The sequence below is a fragment of the Ambystoma mexicanum genome, chromosome 4q (assembly GCF_040938575.1).
Source record: "Ambystoma mexicanum isolate Mex_15411 chromosome 4q, UKY_AmexF1_1, whole genome shotgun sequence".
NCBI lineage: Eukaryota > Metazoa > Chordata > Amphibia > Caudata > Ambystomatidae > Ambystoma > Ambystoma mexicanum.
This window is the reverse complement of record NC_090928.1, coordinates 220,433,383-220,460,392: the sequence shown is the minus strand read 5'-3', so window position 1 is coordinate 220,460,392 and position 27,010 is coordinate 220,433,383. Positions and strand designations below refer to the sequence as shown.

The 27,010-nt window shown below is 46.1% G+C and overlaps 1 protein-coding gene across 1 annotated transcript in view; it reads left to right on the top strand.

Moving 5' to 3' along the window:
- Window positions 1–27,010, top strand: part of SLC22A3 (solute carrier family 22 member 3) — a 913,774-nt gene that overhangs the window by 432,844 nt on the left and 453,920 nt on the right. Inside the window, exon 4 of the mRNA XM_069607751.1 lies at window positions 1,588–1,756. Coding sequence (XP_069463852.1) covers window positions 1,588–1,756 — 169 coding nt within the window. The remainder of the gene's footprint in view (window positions 1–1,587; window positions 1,757–27,010) is intronic.

The following is a 27,010-nucleotide window of genomic DNA, read 5'->3' as shown; positions in this document are numbered from 1 at the left end:
CAACTTGGATGAAGTCCCACACACTGCTATACCAATGTGTAAAAAAAAAACTAAAAAAAACCCGCCCATTACTGTAGCACTTAGAAGGGTGAGGATCCACCAGTAAGCTCAAAATAAAGCATGGTATTATTTTTTGTATTATTATTAATATTAATATTATTATTAATATCCCAGTGGAAATATTAACAAGTGCACGCCATTTAGATCTTGTTTAAGTGTTGCATATGTATGTTTAATATTATTCTTTATGAATAACCTGTCCAGTTATCATTTGTGACAACATGCAGGAGTAACGTATGTCACAAATTACCTATGCAACTGCCATCTTTTTTCTCAGGTTCCACCCCACCCCCCCCCCCATCCCCCCCATCCAGCCCTGCAAAGAGCATTAAACTTGATATGCTCAGGATTTTAAAGCATCTTGCATTTTGGTCGCCAGTAGAATTTTAGGCACTGGGCACATGAGTCAAATGCAATTCCTCTAATCTGGTCATGAGGATTGGAACATGTGCCACTCCTTACATAGTTTAATAGGGCAAACACCCATGCATAGTGCCAAATACTAGATATTTAATAGGAACTCCTTATTTAACACTGGTGTCTTACTGGTAGGGTTATTGTTGAGCCATGCGTAGCGTGAAACGCAAGGGTGAAAATCGTACCCATACATTTTACGCCACACCTCATTTCCATTCATTTGTATGGCAGAGAGGGGGCACAGAGTGGAATAACCATTCCCTCCTCCCCCATTCTCTTCTCCATTCAAATATGATATGATAGGTTATTTATAATGCACTTAATACCCAGAGGTTTCTAAGCACGGACCGTGCATTGAACCTGTGTTGCTCTGTGTCGTTTTGCTTCCAAAACAAACATGTTGCCCCTGAGCTATCCTCCCTAGACTGCGTGTACAGCAGCATGACATTTTCATGCTGGGGTAAATGCTGTTTAGATCAGCAAAACGCGGGCTAATTCCATAGGAATGCATTGTAAATGCTGCCTGCCATGCAGCAGCGTTTCCTCGATGTTCAGTGTGAAGTGCTAAAGGGAGGCCTACAGGAAATGCCACTTGCTTTTTACACCTTTCTTATGCACCTCGCAGGACAGATGTCAAAGAGTGCATGGATCGGACCTCTTTGCACGTAAGTGCAAACGCAGGCGGTCTGTTCCCTGCTATTTGCGTGGAATTGAAGCATGAGCTCCAATGTGTATAAAATGACCTCAGGGCCAGCACTGATATGTATTTTATACAATAATCAGTAAATCGTTCCCGGAACTATTGTTACATGTTATTTCTGCATTCATTAATGCCTTGTTAGTGCACCTTATTTTAAACCAACCCAATTTCTCTAATGTTGATGCCAGCTTTAGTGTATTAGCATGCAGTATCTTTTTAAGGATCGTTTTTTATCTTTTTATAGATAGCAATTTTAATCATAAACACATAGGCACTTGTGCATGAATTGTGAACTATTTGGAACAGTCTTTTACTGTGATTTTGTATTGCTGATGATAAAGTACAGCTCTTTTCTTAACAATTCAACAACCTTTTCTGCAGTTAATGTTGTTTGTGTGTTTGTTTTTTAGTGACGGAACTGGTTGGGTCGGAGCAGCGCCGGATTGTTGGGATTGTGGTTCAAATGTTTTTCACTCTCGGAGTCATGCTGATTCCTGGCATCGCCTACTTGATCCCAACCTGGCAGGGGATCCAGCTGGCTATTTCACTGCCCAACTTCCTGTTTCTGCTATACTACTGGTAATTTATTTTTGTTTAGTGGGTATTTGCACAGATTTATGCATTTAAGAGATCAGATTGTATGTCACGCAGAATGGTCATATCTCATGATAATGATTTGATGCATGATCAGCCGGATCGATGAAGAAAATCTGACCAATACCCAACACCACCCCCAGTGCTTAATTTGTAAAATAATAAGTGCCAGTGCCCACAAAATATTGGCCCCATAATGCCGGGTGCGACACCTCACGCAGTGCGGCACGGCGCTGCCTTCAGCGCAGGCCACGGCGCCACCCTCAGCGCAGGCGTGCCGGCCGCGTGAGTTCAGTGCTAGACCTACCTAGATCGGCCCACCACCAGCCCATCAAACTGCTGCTGCTCCATGTCACATGTTTGGCAACTGCTGGCACAGGCTAGTAGTAAATACGCAACTAAGACATGCTCCTCCTGTAACTGCGCCTCGATTCCCCCGGGCTGTGTGAGTGCTTTAAAAATGCAAATAAATAAAAAAGCATTCTGTTTCAGTCACTGTTGCACTGTATTTGTCTCTACCCCTTCTGCCCCATCTGACAGTCTGTTAAAGTACACCAAGTATTGTTAATTGGTTACCTCCAGGAAGAGCACCCTCCCCGCAGCCCGTTCTTCAGTCTCATCAGCCAGGTGTTTTGTGTAATGAATTTACTCTCAAGCCCTTATCAGTCATCGCATCTCATAAATGCACCCCCCTTCACCCTTCCTTCAAGCATGAGCATGGTGTTGTATAACTTGGAAAAAGTCATTTCTGCAAGACATTGTTGTGAACTCAACAGCCTGTGCTACTTCTGCTTTAGGGCCTCTTTCCACCTTAAAACATATTAACAAACTAAATATGTTTTGTCACCCAATATTCAGGAGCCAGAGAAGAATGCATATTCGGATATCTCCATCCCACTGACATGTTCTTGACATACTTTACTAAACTGCGGGGTGTAACAGACACCCACCTCCCTATCTGAGGATTCCAATCTGAGGATTGCATGTGCTCTCATTCGGAGCACATGCTCGGAGCGTATTGTACCCAGGTTAAGGGGCCACATCTGGTGTTTCCACACATCAGGATAGAAAACATGCACCGGAATTATGTAAAAGAAAGTACAGCAATAGACGGTTGAGAATTATACACGAATACTCAACTAGTGCTTTTATTTATGACGACAGATTAGCGCGCACGTGCACCATGTTTATCACCGTCTAGTTTCCATGTGTGTATCTTTAAGCCTTAATGGCATTTCAGAAGTTCGTCTTTGCATGGGCTTTTCTCGCGAATTGCAGCCAGTTCGGTTTTAGCCCAATACGTGCACCGTTCCGGGTCCCCTCGCTAAAGCTCGTTTGTGAACTAATGAGGCCGATAACATTAAAAGGAAGAAACACCCAGGAAAAAATTCACAGTTCATGTTTTGCTTAGATGAATGCTATCCAGGGTCGGACTGGGGCATACAATTGTCCCGAGTCGGGCTCGGCACCAATGAAAAAGTGGCCAAAATTGCAAACGACATTTCATTCCTTTTGTGACAGACACTAGTGGGACCACGTTGCCGCCCGTGCCCCACCCGGTCCTGGGCTTTGCCCTGCCTTGCCTCAATCACTTAGGCTACCTTCCGTGGGGCCACCACCGCCACGGCCATGCTGAGCCTGATGATGACAAAAATAGGTGCGCGGCGCAGCAGCCCCACGGAAGGTAAGATTTTAAAAGAAAAAACGTATATTTGGCCAGCTGGGGCCCATCACTTTCGAAGTGATGGGCCGCAGCCGCCACTCAAAATAAGTTATTTCTTTTAAAACCTACCTTCTGTGGGGCAGGGCCCCGGCCACCGGCCCCACGGAAGGTCAGGTTTTCAAAGAAAAAAGTAAAAAACATACTTTTGGGCACAATCCACAGGCCCGGCTGCCCGCGGCAGAGTCATCCGACTCAGTCTGCGGCAGCCGGCAGCCCGTGGTCACAGAAATTGGCCTGGGCCTGGCACTGACTGCAGTCAGCAGAACACTGCACAGAGGTCACACAGACAGAAGCCCGGGCACGGATGGGCCCCTGGTGGGGTCCTGACTCCTGGGCAGTCAGGACACCAACAGGGGACCGTGCCACCACCCGGGCCCCGACCTGGGCCTTCATTGCCTAATCACTTGACTGTGACAGGCTCAGACTGCACCGCACACAACAACAAGTGAATTACCGGCTTTGCCGGCTGGGATTTGGTCTCCTGTCGTGCCTCAAGGTGGGCAGGACGAGTGCCCACACTGGCACCCGCACAAATGAAAAAGCAGTCAGAGGGGGCCCCAGGAAGCACCTAGGCTGCACCACGCAGTGCAGCAGGGCAGGCTCTCTCTCTCACAAGTCAGGAACGACCATGCCACGCCTCGACACCTTCACTTCACAGTAACTCGTGAAATGAAGCTGGCGCCGCGCTGCCTCCTGTGGAAACAACAATACGTCACCATGTAATTTCACTGGCTCAGAAGAACAGCCAATGAAAACTGCACATTCTGCGTTACTATACAGACTGTTTCAAATACTGCATAGTAACAACAGAATGGTAGTTTTCATTGGCTATTGTTTGTAACAGTTTGTTGTTCATTGCTATTGCTGGCCACTCCCAGGCCAAGCCAGCCATTGCCTGCAACCTGCAAGCACGAGAGAGATTGAGATCAGAATGACAAATTCCAATGATTTATAATCGAAGCAAAGCGAAGTGGAAGAAAAACAAAGCAATTGCACGTGCGCTGGCCCCTCATGAGTTCCGGTGCCCAAAAAAGAGTGCCGGTGTTGGGCACCTGTAACCACCCCCACAAATTAAGCACTGACCACCCCATGGCGAGCATTTTTGGAAAATAAAGCGGCTATAAGAAAGTAGCCGGACAAAAGAGAAAGATGGGAGGAGGAATGGCAGCGGGTACAGGCAGACTGTGGAAGCACCAGCCAACATTCATATAAAAGAGCAAAAAACAACTGGGCAATATCAAAGGGATGGTGGTCAGAAAATAGCCATTTTGGCCAAACCGTCAAACGTACAAATTTGAAATGATAAACGTACAACCAAATCATTGAAGTCCAGGTCAGTTGCTGTGGAACAGACCCCTGCAAGTTATGCAACCTGTGGAGACACAACAATTCTCCTCACAACACTTGACTGCCTTGTTTTTATGATCAGCTTCTCCATAATTGCCAATGAATGATCAAGGTTTGTCCTTGGTTTTCTGTGGTAGCATTTTCTCCATAACACCCCCTCACATCTATGGGCCTCATTACGAGTTCAGCGGTAAGGGGTTAACAACAACGGTAAGGGTGCCGTTACCGCTAACCCCTTACCACTGCATTACGAGGTCCTTTAGCGGGTCCTGCTAAGGGCGCCTGGTTTTACCGCTAAAGGATCCTGGGAGCCGCTAAAGGATCAGGGAGATAATAACGGGCCCGCTATTTGTGGGCCCATTATTTGCTCCTTCCCCATTCCCATTGAGCCCTATGGGGGCACGAATGGGAATGGGGAATGGTTTTCAGAATGGGGACTTACCGGGTCCTCCAAGGTTGGAATGACCCGGCAAGTCCCCATACCCAGAACCCGTACCCGGTAGGCGGTATGGGGTAGCCATGGCGCTAATAGCACCATGGCTACCTCCATACTCGTAATGAGGCTCAATGTCTCTGTAAGAGAAAATGGGCCTCATTACACGGTAGGAGGTAACCATGCCGCTATTAACCGCATGGCTACTCCCTTATCGCATACCGGGTCCGGGTAGGCGGTATGGGGATTTACCGGGTCATTCCGACCCTGGAGGACCCGGTCGGTAAGTCCCCATTCCAAATACCATTCCCCATTCCCATTGAGCCCCTATAGCCCCTATAGGGCTCAATGGGAATGGGGAAGGAGCTAATAACGGTACCGCAATTTGCGGTACCGTTATTAGCTCTGAAGTCCCTCAGCGGGTCCCGTCCTTAACGCCTGGTCAGACCAGACGTTAAGGAAGGGACCCGCTGAGAGACCTCGTAGTAGGGCGCTAAGGGATTACCGGCACCGATTACTTTTCCGGTGCCGGTAATCCCTTATCGCCTACCGTGTAATGAGGCCCAATATCTTGCACTTGCCTCACAGTAAACATCTGCCTAAACCTGCCCTTTTACTATTGGCAGTGGAGGAGGGTCTTAAAAAGTTTTCAATTAATGCACACAGAGGCGTGTTCATCCAGAGAGGAGTGATCCGTGATCTTTCATTCACTAATTTTTTCGGTATCTGGGTTCAGATAAAATTGTGGGGATGTAGGTAATTTATACACCACATTACCCTTATACCACTGCCTGTGGGGACAAGCTTTGCTGTTTTTTTTCCACAGAGGCGTGTTGCCAGATTGTGTCTACCAAGGCCTTCATATTTCACAGGTTCTACTGCCTTCCTTTTGTTTGCAGTATCTATGTGCACAACCCTCATTTTTTAAACATTTCACTGCAGTTTTTCTTATTTTCTCTCTTATTTACTTCTCAGACTGTCTTGTTTTTATGTTCTCTTTTTATTGTATTATATTCCAAACATTGTACAAATAAATCTGGGGTACATGGAAAATAATAGTCCAAAGTATCAACATTGGGCGCCTATCACTAGCAAGAAATGAGGATGGAATGTGCAGTTTCTCTGAGCCAATGTATCAGTCCCCCACGCTCTCATGGCTACTGGCCCGAACTATAGATTCTGAGAACATCAAATCCTCTATGGCCCAGGAAAGTCTTTGAGAACAGTTTGGGGGTATGGTAAAGAGAAGCATAGAGTCCTGGGTACATACCTTGCAATTAAGTGGGGAACATAAGAGCCGCAACAGGGAAAAGACCTACCTCGCATGACGTGCACTGTGGGACTTCAACATAGAGGGTAGGGCCATCCTCGCGATTCCTCGGATAGGGGTTATGAGCAAAGACATCCCTTCCACCTAGAAAGGGATTCATTCATTTGTTTCATTCATTTTGTCATTTGTATAGCGCCTTTCACCATCATTATGGTCCAAACGTGCTGTTGGTTGAACGCCCTCGGAGGGACCAAAGTCCAGATATGGGTAACATTAGAGTTATGAGAGGGTGGCCAAGACCCTACCAGTCACCCATGTCTGAGTGGCATGTGAATGGGCGGGAAGGAGGTATACTTATAAACTAAGCTGGAGGTTGTGTTTAAGTGGATGGAAAATTATGTGAGTAGCTAGAGTTCATATGCTGCAGTCCATAAGGTCAGTGAATCAAGAATCGAGGTCCACGAGGCTGTCCCAGATCTTGTTGACACATTTCTCATGTGCCCATATCTTCAAGTGAATTCTTTCCAGCTGTGCGGGGTTTGTCATCATCCGTCTGTCCGGCATTTAGGATGATGTGCTACTATTTTGAATTATTATACTTGAAAAGAGCCCTAATCTGTTGTACATTAAAAAAGGCCATAGCAGGATTGGAAAGGAAAGAAAAGTCGAAACTTGCCCAGAGTGTTTCTAGGTGGGGGTTGTGATATCTTTTATTCGACTAACTAGGAATAGGATGCAGAAATGAAAGCATGCATTCGCTGTTTAAGTCACACAGAAGCTCCATGTTGAAAGTCGAATCAGAGTCTTACATGTCATGCTCTCTCTTTTAAGCCACAGTCACCTTTGCTTAGTAGGTCCCTTTTGGCTAGTTCTTTAAAGAGTATTGCCATTGGTTTGAGCTCTAGTTGGCTTCTCAAGGCTAGTTAGAACCGTTCTCCTACTTCTTACCAGAGTTTAACCAATGGGTGACACTTGCTAAGCATGTGTTTACAATCAGATCCAGGTGTTTGACAAGTTCAGCACCTGCCATTATCCATCAAGTGGAGCTTTTGCATTTTTGATATAATATTGTAAATCTTCACCGCCCTTAGCATTATCTTAATGCCTTCCATCAATGCCCCCTCTTTTCTCTTGCCTCATTCAACACTCAGCCCTGTTTCTTGAATTAACTGCTGCCTCTCTTTTGCCCATCTCTCTCTAGATGCCTCTTTGCTCTCTCTCTCGCTCTCTCTCTATATATCCAATAAATAAATAGTTTCATAACTTTGGTCATTTGTATCCAGAGATTCAAGTGAGCAGGAACTAACGGGACCTGAGTTCCACTACTTTTGTGTTGCACTGTTAATATTTCCATTAGATTTTTGCACCATGTTTACAGTTCTGGAACTGTTCTTTTCCTGTTACAGCATACCCCGAAACATTTCTTGATAGGCTCGTTTAAGCTACTAACTTCGTGCTGAGCTGGTAAGTATTAAAACAATGTGTGAGACATTACAGCAGGATAGCTCTGTGGCAAAGCGCAGGTCTTCGAAGCAAGACCACGCTGAACATACACAGATTTGAATCCCGGACCCGCGCCTGGGGAAGAAAAAAAAAGTTTTTTATAAATAACCTACCCTTCCACAAAGAAACTAGGGTCTAGATATCTATGGGTTATGTGCACTGTAAATAATTGCAAAAAAAATTAAATAAAATGACATTCCTATTTCTATCTCATATTACAGGTGTGGAGGGTACTACAGCTCAAAGAGGCACATTTTAGGAAATATGAAAAAGCATATATTCATCACATTATACATTTAAAGTGTTCATCCTAAAAACCCTAGCAGAATCTTAATGGACAAAACAATTATACTATTGTTTGTATTTAGGAATACTTTTGGAATTAATGTGTGATCCCTTTTCTTTTTCTTTTTGGTACAAAAGTGTGCACATTTATTGTTCACATAACAACAACTTCTCATGGACTACCTTGTGTCATTATCATGACCTATAAAATCTTCTCAAAGTATCTGTATAGGGGAAGAGGAGCAGGTTTGGCAAACCTATTCTGCTACATTCAAAGATCCAGAACTCACCCAACCCTACTGAATTTAGTTATTTTTCAAAACATAGATTTTACTGGGCTGTTAGTTTTCCTTACCATGAATTACTATACTTTGAAAGAGTGCTAATCTTTTGTACAACAATTTATGTATTTATTGTTTGCTTGTTAGGTGCTTATACAATAAGAAAATACTGTTTCAAAGCGCCCACAGGGCACTGAGGGAGCGAGGGCGGGAAATAGATTACAACACAATATTTAAGGGGAGAGGGACGAACCTACTATGCCTTGTGAGTATTCAGAACGTGCAAGTGCAGAAAAGGTATGGGAAGAGGGGGTGAGGGCTGGGGAATCCTAGCTTGTCGGTGAGCCAGAGACGAAGTGCTAGGAATGTTGAGTGCTACACGGCCTGTGTACACAGAGGTGTAAGTGTGAGCCTTCAGAGCAGAGGGTGTACAGATGCAAAGTGCTGTGGATAGACAGGAGCTGGGAAGAATTGATGTAGGAGGTCAAGGTCCAGAGGATGCATAAGGGCCAAGGAAACCGATTAAGTATAAAACAATATAAAATGCCATATCACCAAACAATATAAAACGTCATAACAGGGTTGCTAAAGAAAGAAAAATCGAAACCTCCCAGAGTTTTTGTTGCAGTTTGTAGAATTTGTAGTGACAGGTTTTGATACCTTTTATTGGACTAACTGGAAAGATTATGTTATGCAGAGATGGAACAATACATAACCTTTCAAAGTGCCATAGACTTCTTTCTTCATCCGATGGTGCAGAGTGAAATGGCAGGCAGTCTTAACAAAAATGGGGCCCAGTAATTCCCTTAAAGTGCTGATGTTCACTTTGAAGTGGAAGTTTTCGAAGTACAGAATGGGAAAGCAAGGGGTTTTGCATTCTCCTCACATAGTCTAAAAGCGTGTTTTGCAGCCTCTAGGTATTGTGAGGACTGTGTAGTGATTTCAATACAGCTGCTAACGCGTAATGGTGGTTATGCAGTGTGACACGTAAGCAATATGCCCCGAGCGGTGGGGGCGTTACCATAGTTATAGGCCCGAGCGAAGGAGAAATCAGAAGGTAAGTGGGGTTGGGAGGGTGGGGAGGGGGAAGGAAAGAAAAAAAAACATACCTGAGTCCCCGGTGAGGGCGATGGCAGCTTCTCAGCTGTGTGGAGGCTTGGAGAGGGGATAGCCGGGAACAATGGCTGTGGAATCCCAGCCGAGGAATTTCCGGCCGGGTAACGACCCGGCGAGAGCCAATCAGAATGTGTTTTACATTCTGGTTGACACTGGCCGGGTACTAATACAAAATATGTCTCACGGTTTAAATGGTTTAGTGTATAATGTTATCTTAGTATCTCTCTCGATTTTCAATGGCTTCATGGTTCTCATAAAATGTGACGGATACAAAATAAGTTATTCATTTTCTAAGATTGCGATATCCGCAGTTATCTCAGTGTGCCTCATGCTCGATAATAGGTGCCACCATTTTGGCTTAGATGCCCAAGATTTCTCTTTTGCATGTTCTGTGTCTTTCACCCATTTGGAGTTTTGCACGGTAGTGACCCACAGCTGTTGGTGAGAGGTGGTACTTGAGGATTGTGCTGTGGCTGTGTTGATGTGATTGCCTTGTAAATCCTTGGCTCAAAGATGGCCATAGTGTGTCAGAAAACCTATATCTATGTTCAAACATTGATTGTATTTTAGATAAAGAATCTTTAAGTAGTTTAACTCCCATTTTCTTCTGTGTGTGTTATTCAGCAGTTGACCTTTTTTAAAACCATCACAGAGAGATCCCACAATGCGTGCCCATCTCGTGTGAAGTGGCAACCCACTGGTGTTTCTGTTTCGTGGTTTGAGGTGGTGCCTCTTTGTAGGTTCATCCATTCTTGCAGCTCCTGACAAATTTTAACTGCATACTTTCATTGCAGGCATCTGTTGCATTGGATGAGGTACACAACATTGGACAATCTACAATTCTGTGTCTTTTGTAGCTGTATTTTTAGGTTTTGTGGGGTTGGCATGGCAGATCCGGTGGCACTTTTTGCATCCCTAACATTGTATTGGTATGTTCCAGGTCTTCTTTGTTCTTAATGTAGTGGAATGCATTCCTCATTAGAGACTGCGATATCTTTTTTGGATGCTTTTATACAATTAAGGGTGCTTCTAGACCTTGCTAAATATTGGTTGCAGGTCCCTTACAATGCTATTTGGTTTCTTTAGTGTTGGATGAAAGATGACAAACAAGGGCACTGTTCTGTATTTTTGCTGACTCTGTATTGTAGCAGGATGTATTTTGGTATTTTCAATGTTCAATCAAATTCCCTATTCATTTGTCTGACTGAGTGAACCATTTGCAAGAGCAATGCATGGAGTGTGACAAGTTAATTGTCCCTTGTCTTTCTGTCAAAACGTATGTGTTGAAACTGGATGGCCTGGCTGTAGATGACAGGCTGTTCTGTGTGTCTTGAATGGAAACTTGCCCTGGACAGATAGTTGTATCCAACGAGTGTATGCTGTTCTTGGAATATTCCATGGTGAATTTGATACATTTGTGGAAGCTATTTAGTGAGGCATGCAATTGTTAGGAGAATGTTCGCCTTCTGTACATATCAAGAAGATGTAATCAATATATTGCAGGTATTCAGTGGCTTTTACGAATGATTTTGTAAGGACTCTTGTCTGAGATCTAATAAAAATGTAGCACAGTGGGTGCATTTTTGTGGCCATGGCCATACTGGTCCTTTGTAGGCAGTGCCTTCCATTGAGGAAAAAAGTGTTTATGTATTTTTTTATTTTTTTATTTACGAGATTATAATCACCGAAGGGATTTTTACAAATGTCTATACAGTGTTTATATATTTATTTAGTGTGTTGATTTTTAAATAGCGCTTTTACCCAAAGTGCTTTACAATTATATAAAAATTCAGTACAACATAAATCTAAATGCAAAACACAATTATAGACTACAAACAGATTTAGTTCATTAGAATGGAAAAGCAAGAGCAAATTAATGTTGTTTTTAACGTTTCTTGAAAATAAACATTGTAGGAGTGAGATGAACCTCCAAGGAAAGAGCATTCCATTTTTTGGGATCTAGGAGTTCAAAGGAATGAAAACGGAAGGGTGCGGAAGGAGGGTGAAGAGTAGTAAGAAGAAAATAAGAAACAGAACGAAGAGGCTGAGAAGGCTGACAGTTAATTATGATCGGAAATATAGTTAGGATGTAGAGAATTAAGACATTTAAAAATGATACATAGAAAGTGAAACTGAAAAAAAGAGAAATAGGAAGCCATTGAAGTTGGAGTCTTGTGTGGGAGTGTGAATCTCATGAGATCTGTGATGGCTGTGGTTGGGTTATCTATCTTGGTCCTCTCTTCCAAGGAAACTCTGGCATGCAGCATCTCCATCTCAAGTCAAATTTTGGAATAAAGTGTGGTGACATCCAACTTGGCCTGGAGTACATATATTGGTAAGTACCCCACCTCTTGGATCTTCCTGAGGATGCATGTTGTGTCCTGTACAAAACTTTCTGAGTCCATCACCAGAGGTTTTAGGATGGGTTCAGTATATCCAGATTTAGCTTTGGTTAATGTATTCACTCTAGAAATGATTGGCTGACCTGCATTTCCTGGTTTGTGGATGTTTTGGAGCATATAGAATGCCGAGAGGTAAATCGTTTGGTATCAGATGTTGGAGGGGTTCCTCAATATTGCTTGGTGTGGGTTTGATGATTTGTTCCAGAGTTATTTGTACCCTATGGTAGGGTCATCACTAAGTTCCTGGTAATAGTTTGTGTTAAGGAGTTGTTGGTACATTCTGCAGAACTTTCTGGAGGAAGTCCTCCCGAAGCCCTCATGATTACACCTAATATTTGATCGATTTTGTTTGAAGAGAGAGACACACATGAAAAGGAATCCCAGAGGACCTTCTTCTTTTACTCATCCCATCCCCAAGCCCTTAACAATTGTGCTATTCCATGCTCTGCCCCGGGCACTTCCCCACATACACATATCATCTCCACTAAAGCAGTGGTCATAGTTCCACTTATTATTTTGGCACACCTCTGACTCTTTATGATTTTGCTTCTTTTCCCTAGTTTGAAAATGTTTTGTCACTTCAACTCGATAATCGGTTCCTCTATTCAATCACTTATTTCATCTATTGCATAGCAAAAGTCATTACGATATAAAACAGTGACAAAGTGTACAGACACTTTAGAAGTATGTATAAAAAATATTAACAGAGCCTAAAACCATTATTTTCAACAGTTTTTGATCCGCCTCCCCTATTCCACCACTAGGCATATACATCTACTAACAATATAACTTTTCCTAAACTGAGCTATACAGATTGTAATCACTGCCTGTATCCTCTTTCTTTGCAAATGGATAATATATATAGAGCTACTGCTTCCCATGATTTCTCACATTCGGTTAATGCACAATAATCCACAGCAGTCCTTCTTTCAGTTTTGTAAAACTTGAGATTTCACCCTAAATAACAAGGGGTAATCCAGACGAGGACCCCTTGCTCTCTGTACCTTAGGGGCCAATAAGGCCGCAGCACGTGCTTGGTATTGCTGATGGTATTTTTTTTCAGAGGAGAATTACCTAGCATTTTGGTGCTGGACTGCCCTTGTGGGTGGGACAAAGGCTGATATGCAAAAGGATATTTTTCCTCTGTGAAGGTTGCTCTGAGCTAAACCGTGATTGTAGACCCTCTGAGTGGAAAACATACCATAGAACAGGGTGTTTGGCATGTGTTCGTTCTCAGTAGGGGGGCTCCCATACTCCCATTCAATTTAGTAAAACTTGTGGTTGCACCCAAGGGTAATCCAAATGTGGACCCTGTGCTCACTGTTCCTTAGGTTCAGCTTCACTTCACTGAGGAAGCCCAACAAGGCTGAAACACATGTCTGGGATTGCTGACTGTACTCTTGTTCAGAGGAGAATTGCCAAGCATTTCGATGCTGGACTATTGTTAGTGTCACACTTTGCCTGAAATCTCACCTGTTTGTCTTTTGAAGTCTTGGACTAGTTATTTTCCTTTTTCCAGACAGCTCGGGACTTGTAAAGACACGGGCGTGTATCCTCCGTCGCCAGCGTGTAGTTTATTCTGACTGAAGGAGTCTGCGTTCAGTTCCAGGAGCGAGCACAAGCAACTGAGGTCCCGGAAAGAAGGAGACCAGGAAGGAACCAGGAGAATCAAGGGAAGGAGAGAGCACTACAGGCAAAGGCCCTCGATAAAGGGGAGCGCTGAAGGAGACTAGGAAGAGAAGCTCTAAGATCCTGGACAGAGGGTAAGAGCACAGGAAAGTACGTGCACACTTGCCGAAGTTCGGAAGTCTTGCGTTGAGATGGGAAGCGCCACGGGGCGTGTCCTTTTTCAAGGGACTGGCGAACTCCTGGAAACGCTAGAGTGGTACTCGCGCACTAATGTCGGCCATGTTGAGTGTGCCTTAGAGGGAATGTAGCAATGCCTTATGGACCACGTAGTCAAGAAGGGGCTGAAACGCGAATCATGACAGCATGCCCCCTCTTAAACTGCAATCCTCCTGGTTTGCCCGGATGGGTTAAATGAAACCGTCGTAGCAAACGAGGGGCATTCATGTTGGACACTGGTTCCCATGTTCACTAACTAGGTGGATATCCTTTCCATTCCACCAAATATTGGAGGCGACCCCTTCTGTATCTTGAGTCACAAATCCTGGCAACTTCAAATTCAACCTAGTCATTGTTGATCACGGGGGTAGGTCGAGGAGAGGTCCTGGTGTCATGCAAATAAGGTTTCAGCAGGGAGTATGAAAAACTGGGTGAATCCTTTTCCAGGATTGGGGCAATTGAAGCCTGAAGTCCACATGGTTGATTATTTCTCTTATCGTAAAGGGTCCATAGAAATGCTGAGCTAACTTGTTGGGTCTCAGATGTCTAGGTAAGAGCCTGGAGGAAAGCCAGATCTTATCCCCGATAGCATACTTAGGCCCTGGTCTTCTCCTGGAGTCAGCATATCGTTTTACATTTTCCCTGGCCTTTTCCAAATGACTTTTCACATCCTTGTGTACTGTAACCAAATTGTCTATCCAGGAATCAACCGATGGAACTGGGGTGGATTGAGGTAGCACAGTAGGTAAAACTGAAGGGTGAAATATTTGGGAGCAGAAGAACGGACTGGTCTTAATGGCTGTATGATCGGAGTTATTGTAAGCAAACTCAGCCACGGAAATCAAGACTGACCAATCATCCTGGACCTGGGAGGCAAAACAGCGTAGATATTGGTCGAGTGTTTGGTTGACTCGTTCTGTAATTCCATTGGTCTGGGGATGATATCCAGAGGACAAGGCTCGTTGGATGCCTAACACTTTACACAGATATTTCCAGAACTGGGAGATGTACTGGGGGCCCCGATCCAAAATGATTTTGGAAGGAAGGCCATGAAGTCTAAAGATGTTGTTTATGAAAATTCCTGCCATTTCTTGTGCTGAAGGTAGCTTTTCCAAGGGAGTAAAATGGGCCATATGGGAAAACAGGTTGATGGTCACCATTATGGACATAAAGCCTTTGGAAGGAGGCAGTTCCACGATAAAATCAGTAGCAATAGTCCCCCAGGGACGGTCAGCTAATGCAGGCTGATATAGGAGTCCTGCAGGTTTCTTATTGTCATGCTTATTCTGGCAGCAGATTGCGCAAACTCGGATGTAATTTCTTACATCTTCGGCCATTCTGGGCCACCAAAAGTTCCTCTGAATGAGTCGAGTTTTATGATCTTTAACCTCAGTTCTTGTGTAGGTATCACTAAACTCTTTTCTTTGAACAGGTATCCATCTTTCACTGAGAGTTCCCATCTATTTGTCTCAAGAAATTCCTTCCAGAGATCAGATGAAGGTGTCGCAGAGTGAATATTATCCAATAATGAATTCGCCTGGGCAACAAAGACGGAATCGGGAAATATTTTAGGAAGGGCACAAGTTTCCTCTGGTTCATAGTCCGGTCGTCTGGACAAGGCATCAGCGATAACGTTGGTCACCCCAGGAACCTGGTTTATCTGGAACTGATATTGAGCATAAAAAAAAGGCCCAGCGAGCCTGACGACTGTTTCTACACTCTAAAGACTGAAGAATTTGTAAATTCCTGTAATCAGTCCTGACTTGGATCGGAAATTTGGCCCCCAAGAGCAGATGGCGCCATTCAGTAAAGTTCTGTCGGATGGCTAGAAACTCCTTCTCCAAAACAGAATAGTGAGTTTCACTGGGATTTAGAGTTCGGGATAGATAGGCGATAGGATGTTCTTTTTTGTCTTCCGATTCTTGTTTCAGAACAGCACCTATGGAGTAATACGAGTGTCACGCCCCCATTAGCGGCCTCGTTAGCAAAACAACATAAACTTCAGGTTCCCAGACAGACTAGGTGCCAGTTACCTATGCAGGTCTGCCGACGGCGAGTGGGCGACGGCACTTGGCGCTCTCGGAAGGAACTGCGCCCGGTGCGGTCCCCTTTCCTACATTGGCAAATGCCGTGGGGGCGCCCGAGGCACTGGCACCACTGGGCTCGTCACGCAATTCGCCACATGACCAGGAAGGGACCTGGTCGGAGCAGTGAGACGCAGAGCATGTGTCACGTGTCAAGGAGCTGCATATAAAGAAACAATCCACGGTGCACGGAGCATGGTCACGTGATTGAATCATGTGATCACCTTCATATTCAAAAGGAACGTACTGACTCACATTCAGCGCTTCACAGCTGACCTTGTTAGTACTGTTTGGCGTTCTCACGGATTTTGTTGCTCTTGATTATCTCGACCACGGACTGCTTCCCGGATTCCTCTTCGCCTTCCTTTGTTACTTCTGCATTTGTTCTGGCAACTTACTCAGATTTGTGACCTCGGCCTTCCATTGGAATTGTTATTGGATTTTCCTCTGCATTTGACATTATCTCTTGGTGCTCTGACCTCGGATTGTTTACTGGACTGATTTTCGACTCTCCTGGCTCCGCCTTTGGCTCATGTTTTTTCTCCTGCATCAGGTGTTATTACCACCCAACTAGAGTGCCATTCTGTGTAACAACTGTCGCCTACCACCGTCGACTACTGCAGACTCCTGCCCATTCACCTTATCCTGGGTACCCTGTCACCTGCATTGGGTAAGCCTTCTGTAGTGATATTGTATTGCTCTGATTGGGATTGCTTCCATTGTCTAACCTGGTTGCTTGCCTTACAGTGGTCAGGGGGGTCTTTCCGGCGTTCCTGGTTCCAGGCTGACGGTACTCTACACCTGTGGCCTCAAAGATTGCACGAGCAGTAATATTGCTATTTTGCTCGTGTGGTACTTGGGGACGGAGGTTTCATCATCTACACGACCATCAAGTCCTAACAGACTGTGAAGCCTTCTTTGGTCGTCCGGGTAATGGAACCCTCTGCCGGGGACCCCGTGGCCGCTCTAATGCAAGCCGTTACAGCCCTTAGAACAGACATGGCTGCTGCCACAACTGCCATTCACCATCGCCTGGATTCCTTACAAAGATTCCCGCCATTCCCTACCGGCGGACTCCGAGTTTGGAGATCCCACAACCCCAAACCCGGGCCCTTCCATGCCCCCCACACCACCGGGTCCTGTGTTGCTACCTACCCCATTCCCTTTAGCAGGCCCTGAGAAATATCAGGGCGATCCCAGGAAGTATCGTACATTTATCAACCAATGCAAGCTCCACATTCTCCATCGACCCCAGGTATTCCACGACTCAACCACTAAAGCAGCCTTTCTGCTTTCCCACCTGACAGGCATAGCAGCTACCTGGGCGAATCCATTCCTGGAAAATGTTCACCCGGTTCTCTATGATTTTGACCTCCTGGTGAGTGAGATGGCCAAAGTATTCGATACCAAATATAAAGCTCAGTCCCGGGATCTGGAATTATTGGATCTAGCTCAAGGTAGGCAAACCCTGATAGAATACATCACACGGTTTAACCAGTTATCCGCAGAAACATCTTGGCCCGAGAATAAAAAAGCAGTAGTATTTTATCGGGGTTTGTGCAGTGCCATGAAGGATGCCCTCTCGGTTGTCCCATCTCTCCCGGCCTCTTATTCCGACCTGGTAGATTTAGCACTTCAGGTAGATGCCCGGAGAACCGAGCGGCGGGCAGAAGCTGGCCTTTCTGTCAGTCACTCCCTTTCTTCCCCAGAAAACACCAGTGAACCCATGCAAATAGGAGGGATACGAAACCCCATCACCCAGATTGAGCGAGAACGCAGAAGAACAGACAATGCCTGCTTCTATTGCGGTCTCAATGGGCATTATGTCAAAGAGTGTCCTCGTCGCCCAAAGAACAGGAACTCGGGTTTTCAGAAAGCTCGCCCTTGAGAACAGGGACAAGGCGAGCTTGTTACAGAACTCCTCCGAGAACATTCTGACCTTCGCTCCTGTAGGATCAGTCATAGTCCAGGCCATATTACACCCTACCAGGGATTGTTCACATTCAGTACACGTTGTCATAGATTCAGGGGCTACCGGTTGTTTCATAGACATTACGATGGCCAAGATAATGAATCTTCCATTGATAACCAAACTACACCCCAAACCAGTACAGGCTGTCGATGGCTCCTCCTTCGTTTCCGGTCCGATCAAACAACAGACCGCTCCTATGGAGGTGATCATCCAGGGGACCCACAAGGAAACAATGTCCTTCGACCTTATATCAACCCCACAGTTCGGAATTATATTGGGCATTCCATGGTTGAGGAAACATAACCCACTTATAAACTGGGGTACAGGACAGGTTTTCTTTGAGTCAGAGGTATGTCAGCACTATTGTTTGGTGGATGAGGAGGGCATTACCAACCCTGCGAGAGCTCTTGGGGCATTGGATTCTTTAACGTTAGGGGAGAACAGGTCACCCGAGGTGTCACATACGGTGGGAGCCGCTTTATCGGGTGTACCCTCGGTTTATTATGATTTCCACGATGTCTTCGATAAAGCATCAGCTGAGGGTTTGCCACCTCATAGGCCGTACGACTGCCCATTGATCTGGTTCCTGAGGTATCGATCCCCAAAGGCCGTATCTATTCTCTGTCACCATCAGAAGAAGTATCTCTGAAGGAGTACATCCAACATGCCCTACACCTGGCCCATATCAGGCCCTCCTCCTCACCCGCATCCAGCCCCATCTTTTTTGTTCCTAAGAAGGAGGGGGACCTTCATCCCTGTGTGGACTACAGGCGGTTAAACTCAGTCACCATAAAAAAACGCTACCCCATCCCGCTCATCTAGACCCTCTTAGATAAACGAACCCATGCTTCCATCTACACCAAGCTAGATCTCCAGGGGGCATACAACCTGATTCGCATGCGCCATGGGGATGAGTGGAAAACAGCATTTTGCACTCGCCAGGGATTGTTTTAATATACCCTGATGCCCTTTGGCTTATGTAAGGCCCCGGCTACCTTCCAGCGTTTTATAAACGATGTGTTTAGTGACATCCTGGACATTTATGTTGTGGTATATTTAGATGATATACTAGTGTTCTCCCCTTCACTTGAGGAACACATCGTTCACGTCAGGGAAGTGTTATCATGACTCAGAAAGAACGCTTTATTTGCGAAACCTGAGAAGTGTATGTTTCACACAAAAGAGTTCGAATTCCTGGGGTTTTACATCTCACCTGGGGGTTGGCGATGAACCAGTTGAAAATATGTGCTATCACGGACTGGCCGGTCCCTGTTACGCTCAAGCAACTGCAGTCCTTTTTAGGGTTTGTAAATTTTTACCGGCGTTTCATTTCCAACTTTTCCTCCATTGTTGCCCCACTAACAGCCTTGACAAGTCCTCTTGTACCCTTTGAATGGTCTACTGACCATCAGGTGGCATTCGATACCCTAAAAACCTCTTTTACCACAGCTCCGGTCCTACAACATCCAGACCCGGAGCTCCCTTTCATCGTGGAGGTGGACGCAGCCTCGTTTGCGTTAGGTGCAGTTTTGTCCCAGCCTTGTCCGACCACCGGCCAGCTACATCCGGTGGCTTACCATTCGAGGAAGTTCACGCCGACCGAAACACACTACACGGTCACTGAAAAGGAGCTCCTTGCCATAAAAGATGCTTTTCAAGTTTGTAGACACCACTTCCCGGTGGCCAAACACCAGATAGTCGTTTACACCGATCACAAGAACCTGCAGGATCCGGCGTCACTAAAATGTGGTAACAGCAGACAGGTCCGTTGGCATCTCTTCTTTGCAGCTTATGATTTCGTGGTTAAACACAGGCCAGGGGTGGTTAATGGTAAGGCGGACGCCTTGTCCCGTTCACCAGGGGGGGGGTATCTCTTCCATCCTATCCAGACACACTGTTAGGCAAAGGACACATAGTATGTGCTTGCACTTCCTCGCAATCCATGTTATCCGCCATTCGCCAATGGGTATTACACCATCCTCAGGCACTGACTGAGTGGGATCCGGTTTTCCAGGAGGGGTTACCTTTCATACAAAGGAAACTGTTTTTGCCCACTAACGACACCCGTAATCAAGCCTTGGATTGGTCCCACAACACACTCATCAATGGTCACCCAGGGCAGCGACGCACCTTAGATCTGCTGAAACGCTGGTGCTGGTGGCCATCAATGCGACGTGACGTGGAAGCATACGTGAATACCTGCTCAGTATGCGCCCAGTGTAAGACTCGAAGGGGCCACACACTAGGATTATTACAACCTCTGCCCATACCTCCAAGGCTTTGGCATACGGTCTCGATGGACCTGATCACTGACTTACCTCGTACACAAGGCTACGATACAATTTGGGTTGTAGTAGATTCCTACACCAAGATGGCCCGTTTTGTGCACTGTAAAGGTATTGCTACTGCTCCTTCCCTGGCCCGGATGTTCTTTAGGTCTGTTTTTTGTCTGTTCGGCTTGCCACAAGTTATCGTGTCAGATCGTGGCTCACAATTCACATCTCGTTTTTGGTTGGCTCTTACCAAGCTCCTTGGCATCGATGCATGCTTTTCCTCTGCCTACCATCCCGAGAGTGACGGTCTGACTGAGAGGGTCAACCAGGCATTAGAGCAGTACTTGCGTTGTTTATCCCTTCAGTACCAATATACCTGGCTTAACTCGCTTTACCTTGCAGAGTTTGTGTACAATAATGCTCTACATTCCTCTACAGGCTTTTCCCCGTTCTACTCCCTTTATGGCCAACACCCACGCCCTCTAACGTTCCCCGATTTTGCCCCACCAGTACTCCTGCTGCTAACGCTTGTGCCCATGACCTGACCTCAGTCCATGCCCAGACTCTCATCCATCTTCAAGAAGCCCAGGCTTCCGTGAGAACGGCTACTAACAGGAAGAGGACTGATGCCCCTGCCTATCGTGTGGGTGAACGGGTTTGGTTGTCCACTCGCCATTTGCACATACCCGGTTGCCGTAAATTGCTCCCACGTTTTGTCGGCCCATATCGGGTCTCCAAGGTCCTGAACCCCGTGGCTTATCGCCTCGCTGTCCCCTCAAGCTGGAGATTGCACCCGGTTTTCTATACCTCGTTACTTAAGCCATGCCCTGATCCAACTCGCATTGTCTCTCCTCCTGCTCCTGTTTCTGTAGAGTCCCAAGATGAATTTGAGGTCAGCGCCATCCTGGGTTCACGTCTCTTTAGGGGTTGTCTGTAGTACTTAGTAGACTGGCTGGGTTATGGTCCGGAAGACCGATCTTGGGTTCCCTCTTCCGATGTTCATGCCCTGCTGTTAGTGGGCCGTTTCCATAGGGATCACCCTTCCAGCCCATGGGGTCATGAGCCTTTGATGGGGGGCTCTGTCACACCCCCGTTAGTGAAACAACAAAAACTTCAGGTTCCTAGACAGACTAGGTCCCACATACCTATGCAGGTCTGCCGACGGCGAGTGGGCGACGGCACTTGCCGCTCTCGGAAGGACCTGCGTCCAGTGTGCCCAGTGCGGTCCTCTTTCCTACATTGGTGAATGCCGTGGCAGCTTGCCACCGGGCGCCCGAGGCACCGGCGCCATTGGGCTCGTCACCCAATTCTCCACATGACCAGGAAGGGACCTTGTTGGAGCAGTGAGACGCAGAGCATGCGTCACGTGTCAAGGAGCTGCACGTAAAGAAACAATCCACGATGCACGGAGCATGGTCAAGTGACTGAATCATGTGATCACCTTCATATTCAAAAGGAACGCATTCAGCGCTTCACAGCTGACCTCGTTAGTACTGTTTTGCGTTCTCACGGATTTTGTTGCTCTTGATTATCTCGACCACGGACTGCTTCCCCGATTCCTCTTCGCCTTCCTTTGGTACTTCTGCATTTGTTCTGGCAACTTACTCGGATTTTTGACCTCGGCCTTCCATTGGAATTGTTATTGGATTTTCCTCTGTATTTGACATTATCTCTTGGTGCTCTGACCTCGGATTGTTTACTGGACTGTTTTTCGACTCTCCTGGCTCCGCCTTTGGCTCATGTTTTTTCTCCTGCATCAGGTGTTAGTACCACCCAACTAGAGTGCCATTATGTGTAACAACTGTCGCCTACCGCCGTCGACTACTGCAGACCCCTGCCCATTCATCTTATCCTGGGTATCCTGTCAACCGCATTGGGTAAGCCTTCTTTAGTGATATTGTATTGCTCTGATTGGGTTTGCTTCCATTGTCTAACCTGGTTGCTTGCCTTACAGTGGTCAGGGGGGTCTTTCCGGTGTTCCTGGTTCCAGGTTTCCGGTACTCTACACATGTGGCCTCAAAGATTGCACGAGCAGTAATATTGCTATTTTGCTCGTGTGGTACTTGGGGACGGAGGTTTTATCATCTACACGACCATCAAGTCCTAACACTGAGGCATCTGTTTCCACCAGGAAGGGTTTGTCAATGTCAGGTTGTGCCAGGATGGGACCTCGAGTAAATCTTTGTTTTAACTCACGGAAGGCCAATTCTTGGACTTTAGTCCAATTAAAAGAAACGTCTTTCTTTAGTAAGGCGACTATGGGTTGTACAATAGCAGAAAAGGTAGGAATGAATTCCCGGTAGAAATTGGCAAGACCCAGGAAGGACTGTATCTCTTTTACATATGTGGGACTGGGCCAAGATAGGATTGTGTCGACCTTGGCCGGATCCATTTCGATTCCTCGAGGACCTAGGATGAACCCCAGGTAACAAACCGTTGGAACGTGGAAGATGCATTTCTCTGGTTTAGCGAGTAGATTATTCTCTCGTAAACGTTGTAGGACCGTAGAAACATGTTCTTGATGTATTGTTGGGTTCTTGGAGTAGATTAAGATGTCGTCCAAATAAATGATGACAAAGAGGAACAGCATGTCGGAGAACACTCTATCCATGAACTGTTGAAACACTGCTGGTGCATTAGATAACCCGAAAGGCATTACCAAGTACTCGAAATGCCCGAAGGGTGTCCTGAAGGCAGTTTTCCATTCATCACCTTCTCTTATGCGGATCAAATGGTAGGCTCCTTGAAGGTCAAGTTTTGTAAAGATCACAGCTTCTTGGACCGCTTCTAGGATATCTGAGATGAGTGGTAGCGGATAACGGTCATTTCGAGTACATTGGTTGAGCCCCCTGTAGTCCAAACAGGGTTGAAGTTCGTTAGCATCCTTCTTAGGCACAAAGAATAAGGATGCTCCTGCTGGGGATTTTGATGGGCGAATGGTTCGGTTGGATAGATTAGTGTCCAAGTATTCACGTAGGGCTCTCTTTTCAGGTTCGGAAAGTATGAACATCCTTCCGAATGGTATGACTGCTGAGTCATCTGTTTCGATGGCACAGTCTTCGGGTCTGAGGAGGTAACGCTTGCACAATTTCTGAAGAAAATACATCTGAGAATCGTTGGTAAGACTCAGGTATCTGGGTGACAGTAGACACACCAATGGGTGGGTTCTTAGTCTCCTGGGGTTCCCGGACACAAGGTTGAGCCTTTTAAGTCAGACAATGCGAGAGACAATACTCTGATCCCAGGAACAAGGATCCCGCGGTCCAGTTAATGTACGGATTGTGTCTTTGAAGCCAGGGCATGCCTAGTACCATCGGATAGTGAGCAGCCTTTATTAGGTCGAAGTGTAACATCTCTTGGTGGTTGTTTATGGACAGTAACAGTTCTGTGGTTTGTTGGGTTATGGGTCCTGAAGATAGCGGACTTGGGGAATGTGATGTTTCAAGGCCCAATCATGATTGAGGAATATCCCCATTGCTCTGCAGTCCACCAAGGCCAGGACGGGATATGTTTCATCCTTGGTCACTGATAGAAACACTTGAAGAATCACCTGGTTTGACAGGTTTTACTTGGAGAAGACTTGGAGCACAAATCTTTCTCCTGAACTGGGCTCCGTTCAAGATCACGAGCTGGCGTTTCCCAAACGCCTCAGAGGAGCTATTGGGCAATTTCTTACTAGGTGTTTGTCTGATGCACAATACATACATAGCTCCGTCTCAATCCTACGGGTTCTTTCTTGTGGAGAAATGGGCCCCCGTAAGGAGCCAAGTTGCATCGGTTTAGGATCTGGCTGAGGACTGGGAGTCATCTCCTTACGACTGGGATATTCCAATGGGGCCTTTGTTGGCAGGGAACATGTCTTTTTCTTTTCAGATTTTCTTTCCTGGATGCGGAAATCAATTTGCAATGACAAGTCCAATAAAGCCTGGAATGAGCTTGGGTGGGCTACCCGTGCAAGTTCATCCTTAATTTCGTCGTTCAATCCACGGCGAAACAGTGTAAAACAGGCTTCCGGAGCCCAACCAGCCTCCTTGGCCAATTGTTTGAAACGGGTGACGTATGACAACATATCCTGAGAATCTTGTTGAAACTCCAGTAGCCTCTCTTGAGCACTGTAAACTTGTTCAGGTTGATCAAACATAGTTTTAAAGGCAACCACAAATCCTTCATAGTTGTCCAGCAGTGGGTCCCCTGCATTTACTAGAGGTGTTGCCCAGGCCAATGCGTTTCCTGAAAGATGGGAAATTATAAAGCCAACCTTGGCTCTGGGTGTTGAGAAGTAGTAGGGTTTGAAGGTAAAGTGAACCAAACACGAGTCGAGAAAGGAACACAATGTTTTGGTGGTTCTGTTGTATTTGTCCACAATACCCTCTACTATGGTGCTTTCTTGGAAGGCAGAGTCTCTGGAGAGAATGAATTGTTTCAAGGCGGCATTTTCCGCCTTTAAGTTCTGTACTTCAGTTGTCAGCTCGTGTAGTTTACTTTGACCGAAGGAGTCTGCGTTCAGTTCCAGGAAGGAGCACAAGCAACTACGGTCCCGGAAAGAAGGAGACCAGGAAGGAACCAGGAGAATCAAAGGAAGGAGCGAGAGCTACGGGTGAAGGCCCTCGATAAAGGGGAGCGCTGAAGGAGACTAGGAAGAGAAGCTCTAAGATCCTGGACAGAGGGTAAGAGCACAGGAAAGTACGAGCACACTTGCCGAAGTTCGGAAGTCTAGCGTTGAGACGTGAAGCGCCGTGGGGGCGTGTCCTTTTTCAAGGGACTGGCAAACTCCTGGAAACGCTAGAGTGGTACTCGCGCACTAATGTCGGCCATGTTGAGTGTGCCTTAGAGGGAATGTAGCAATGCCTTATGGACCACGTAGTCAAGAAGGGGCTGAAACGGCAAATCATGACAGTTAGAGGTGACTACTTTAAAGTCTCTGTGTATTAATGTGCTAAGGTGTTCACTGTATTTTATCATTAACTTGGTTACTGTTGTCACAACACTCTCACTGACATCAGTCTGTGGAATGTGGAGTCTCAGCAACTAGAGCGTCCACATTCCATCAAGGTCAGTTGAGACGTTTTTCCCCTGGCTGGGGATCGTTATTAGGATTAACGCAATAAAGAGTTACATTCTACTTTAGATTTTATGGACCTGTTATTGACTCATCATAACAATTTGGCAACAAGGAATGTGCTGCTGCCACTGCTCAGTAACGGCCCCTGGCAGTGCTGAGGTGCTGTGAGACTGCGAGGTAGCAGCTCCAGGAGGGGACTGCAACGTGGGAATCGTATAATAGTTCTCGTGTGCGCCGACGACCACAGTGGGAGCTGAGAGTTGAAAGCAAGTCCCCTACAGACTGACTTCGGCTCCGGAGTGCGCCAGCGATTGGAGAGTGGCTGCCTGAGCCCTCTGGTGTCCGTTTGGAGAGCTCCACTACGCTGAGGCAGAAGTAGCCGGAGCAAGGACATGGGTGAAGCAGAAATATGTATAAATAACAAAAGAAAATAGGAAGAGGAAGAAAGAAGACAGCTGAGAGAAAGGGCAACATTTGAAAGTGCAAGGACGCATGAGGTTGCCATGGTGATAGGCGTCCAGTCCTAGGGACTCGGCGTTACTCACGTGATGACCGACTTGGTTCGGTTGTCTAGCAACTGAGGACGCACGCTGGTGAGCGCTAGAAAAGCGGACCCTGCAGCGTGCATGTGTGTGTGGCCATCTTGTGGATCAGTCGCCTTAGAAACAGTGTGCATCAATAACATAACTTTGCAAAGGCATTAAGCTTCGGACAGTGGATGTAAGTACCACAATTTGGAAGTGTCCTCTCCTTCGGTGGTGGATCGCCGATGTCAGCGGTGAGTGCAACTTACATTTGGTAGCGGACTGATGCTAATTTGGGGAGCGAGAACTGAAGTAGCACCAGTACTGCACTTAGCGAATTTCAAGAGAGTAGCATAGAGACAATACAATAGTCTACAGAAGGCACTATACAGCGCCAGTACTGCATGTTAATGAATTTCATGGAATTGGTCAAGGAACATTATATTAGTCCACAGGAGGCACTATAGTAATTTACAGTTGTGTGTCCCATCTTTCAGGATATGCTCTTCAACCAGTATCTACAGTGACAATTTCAGAAAGAAAGTGCAGAACCTTGGTACTGCGCAGGTAGGGCAGTGGTGTGCAAGAGTGAGATGGCCATCACCACACAATACAAATGGCTAATGTACCGGCTCCAGCGTTCTTCATGTCTACTCCAGACGAACCCAGAGTAAGGTGGTCTGGCTGGAGAGAGGGTTTTACAAAATATGCTCTGGCTATGCTTGGAGCGAATTACTCAAATGAAAGGAAAGTGGCTCTTTTATTTCTTTGTTTGGGGCCCGAAGGGCAAGCTGTATTGAAGAAACTACCTGAACCGGTTGATCGTCAGGGAGCAGGTCCTTACGAGATAACTTTGGCCAAGCTTGACAAACATTTAGAGTGAGAAGAGAACATTATCCTAGAGAGGTACAAGTTCACCACCAGGGAGCAAAAGAATGGCGAGAGCATCAAGGATTTTATAACAGCACTGAGGGGATTGGCAGTGAAATGTCAATATACCCATTGTCAGGAGGAGCATTTGAGAGACAAGCTCATGATAAAATGCAACAATGACAAGGTCAGGCAAGAGATGTGGAGGGAACGCAATCCCACGTTGGCCAGAGCTATAGAGATTGCTGA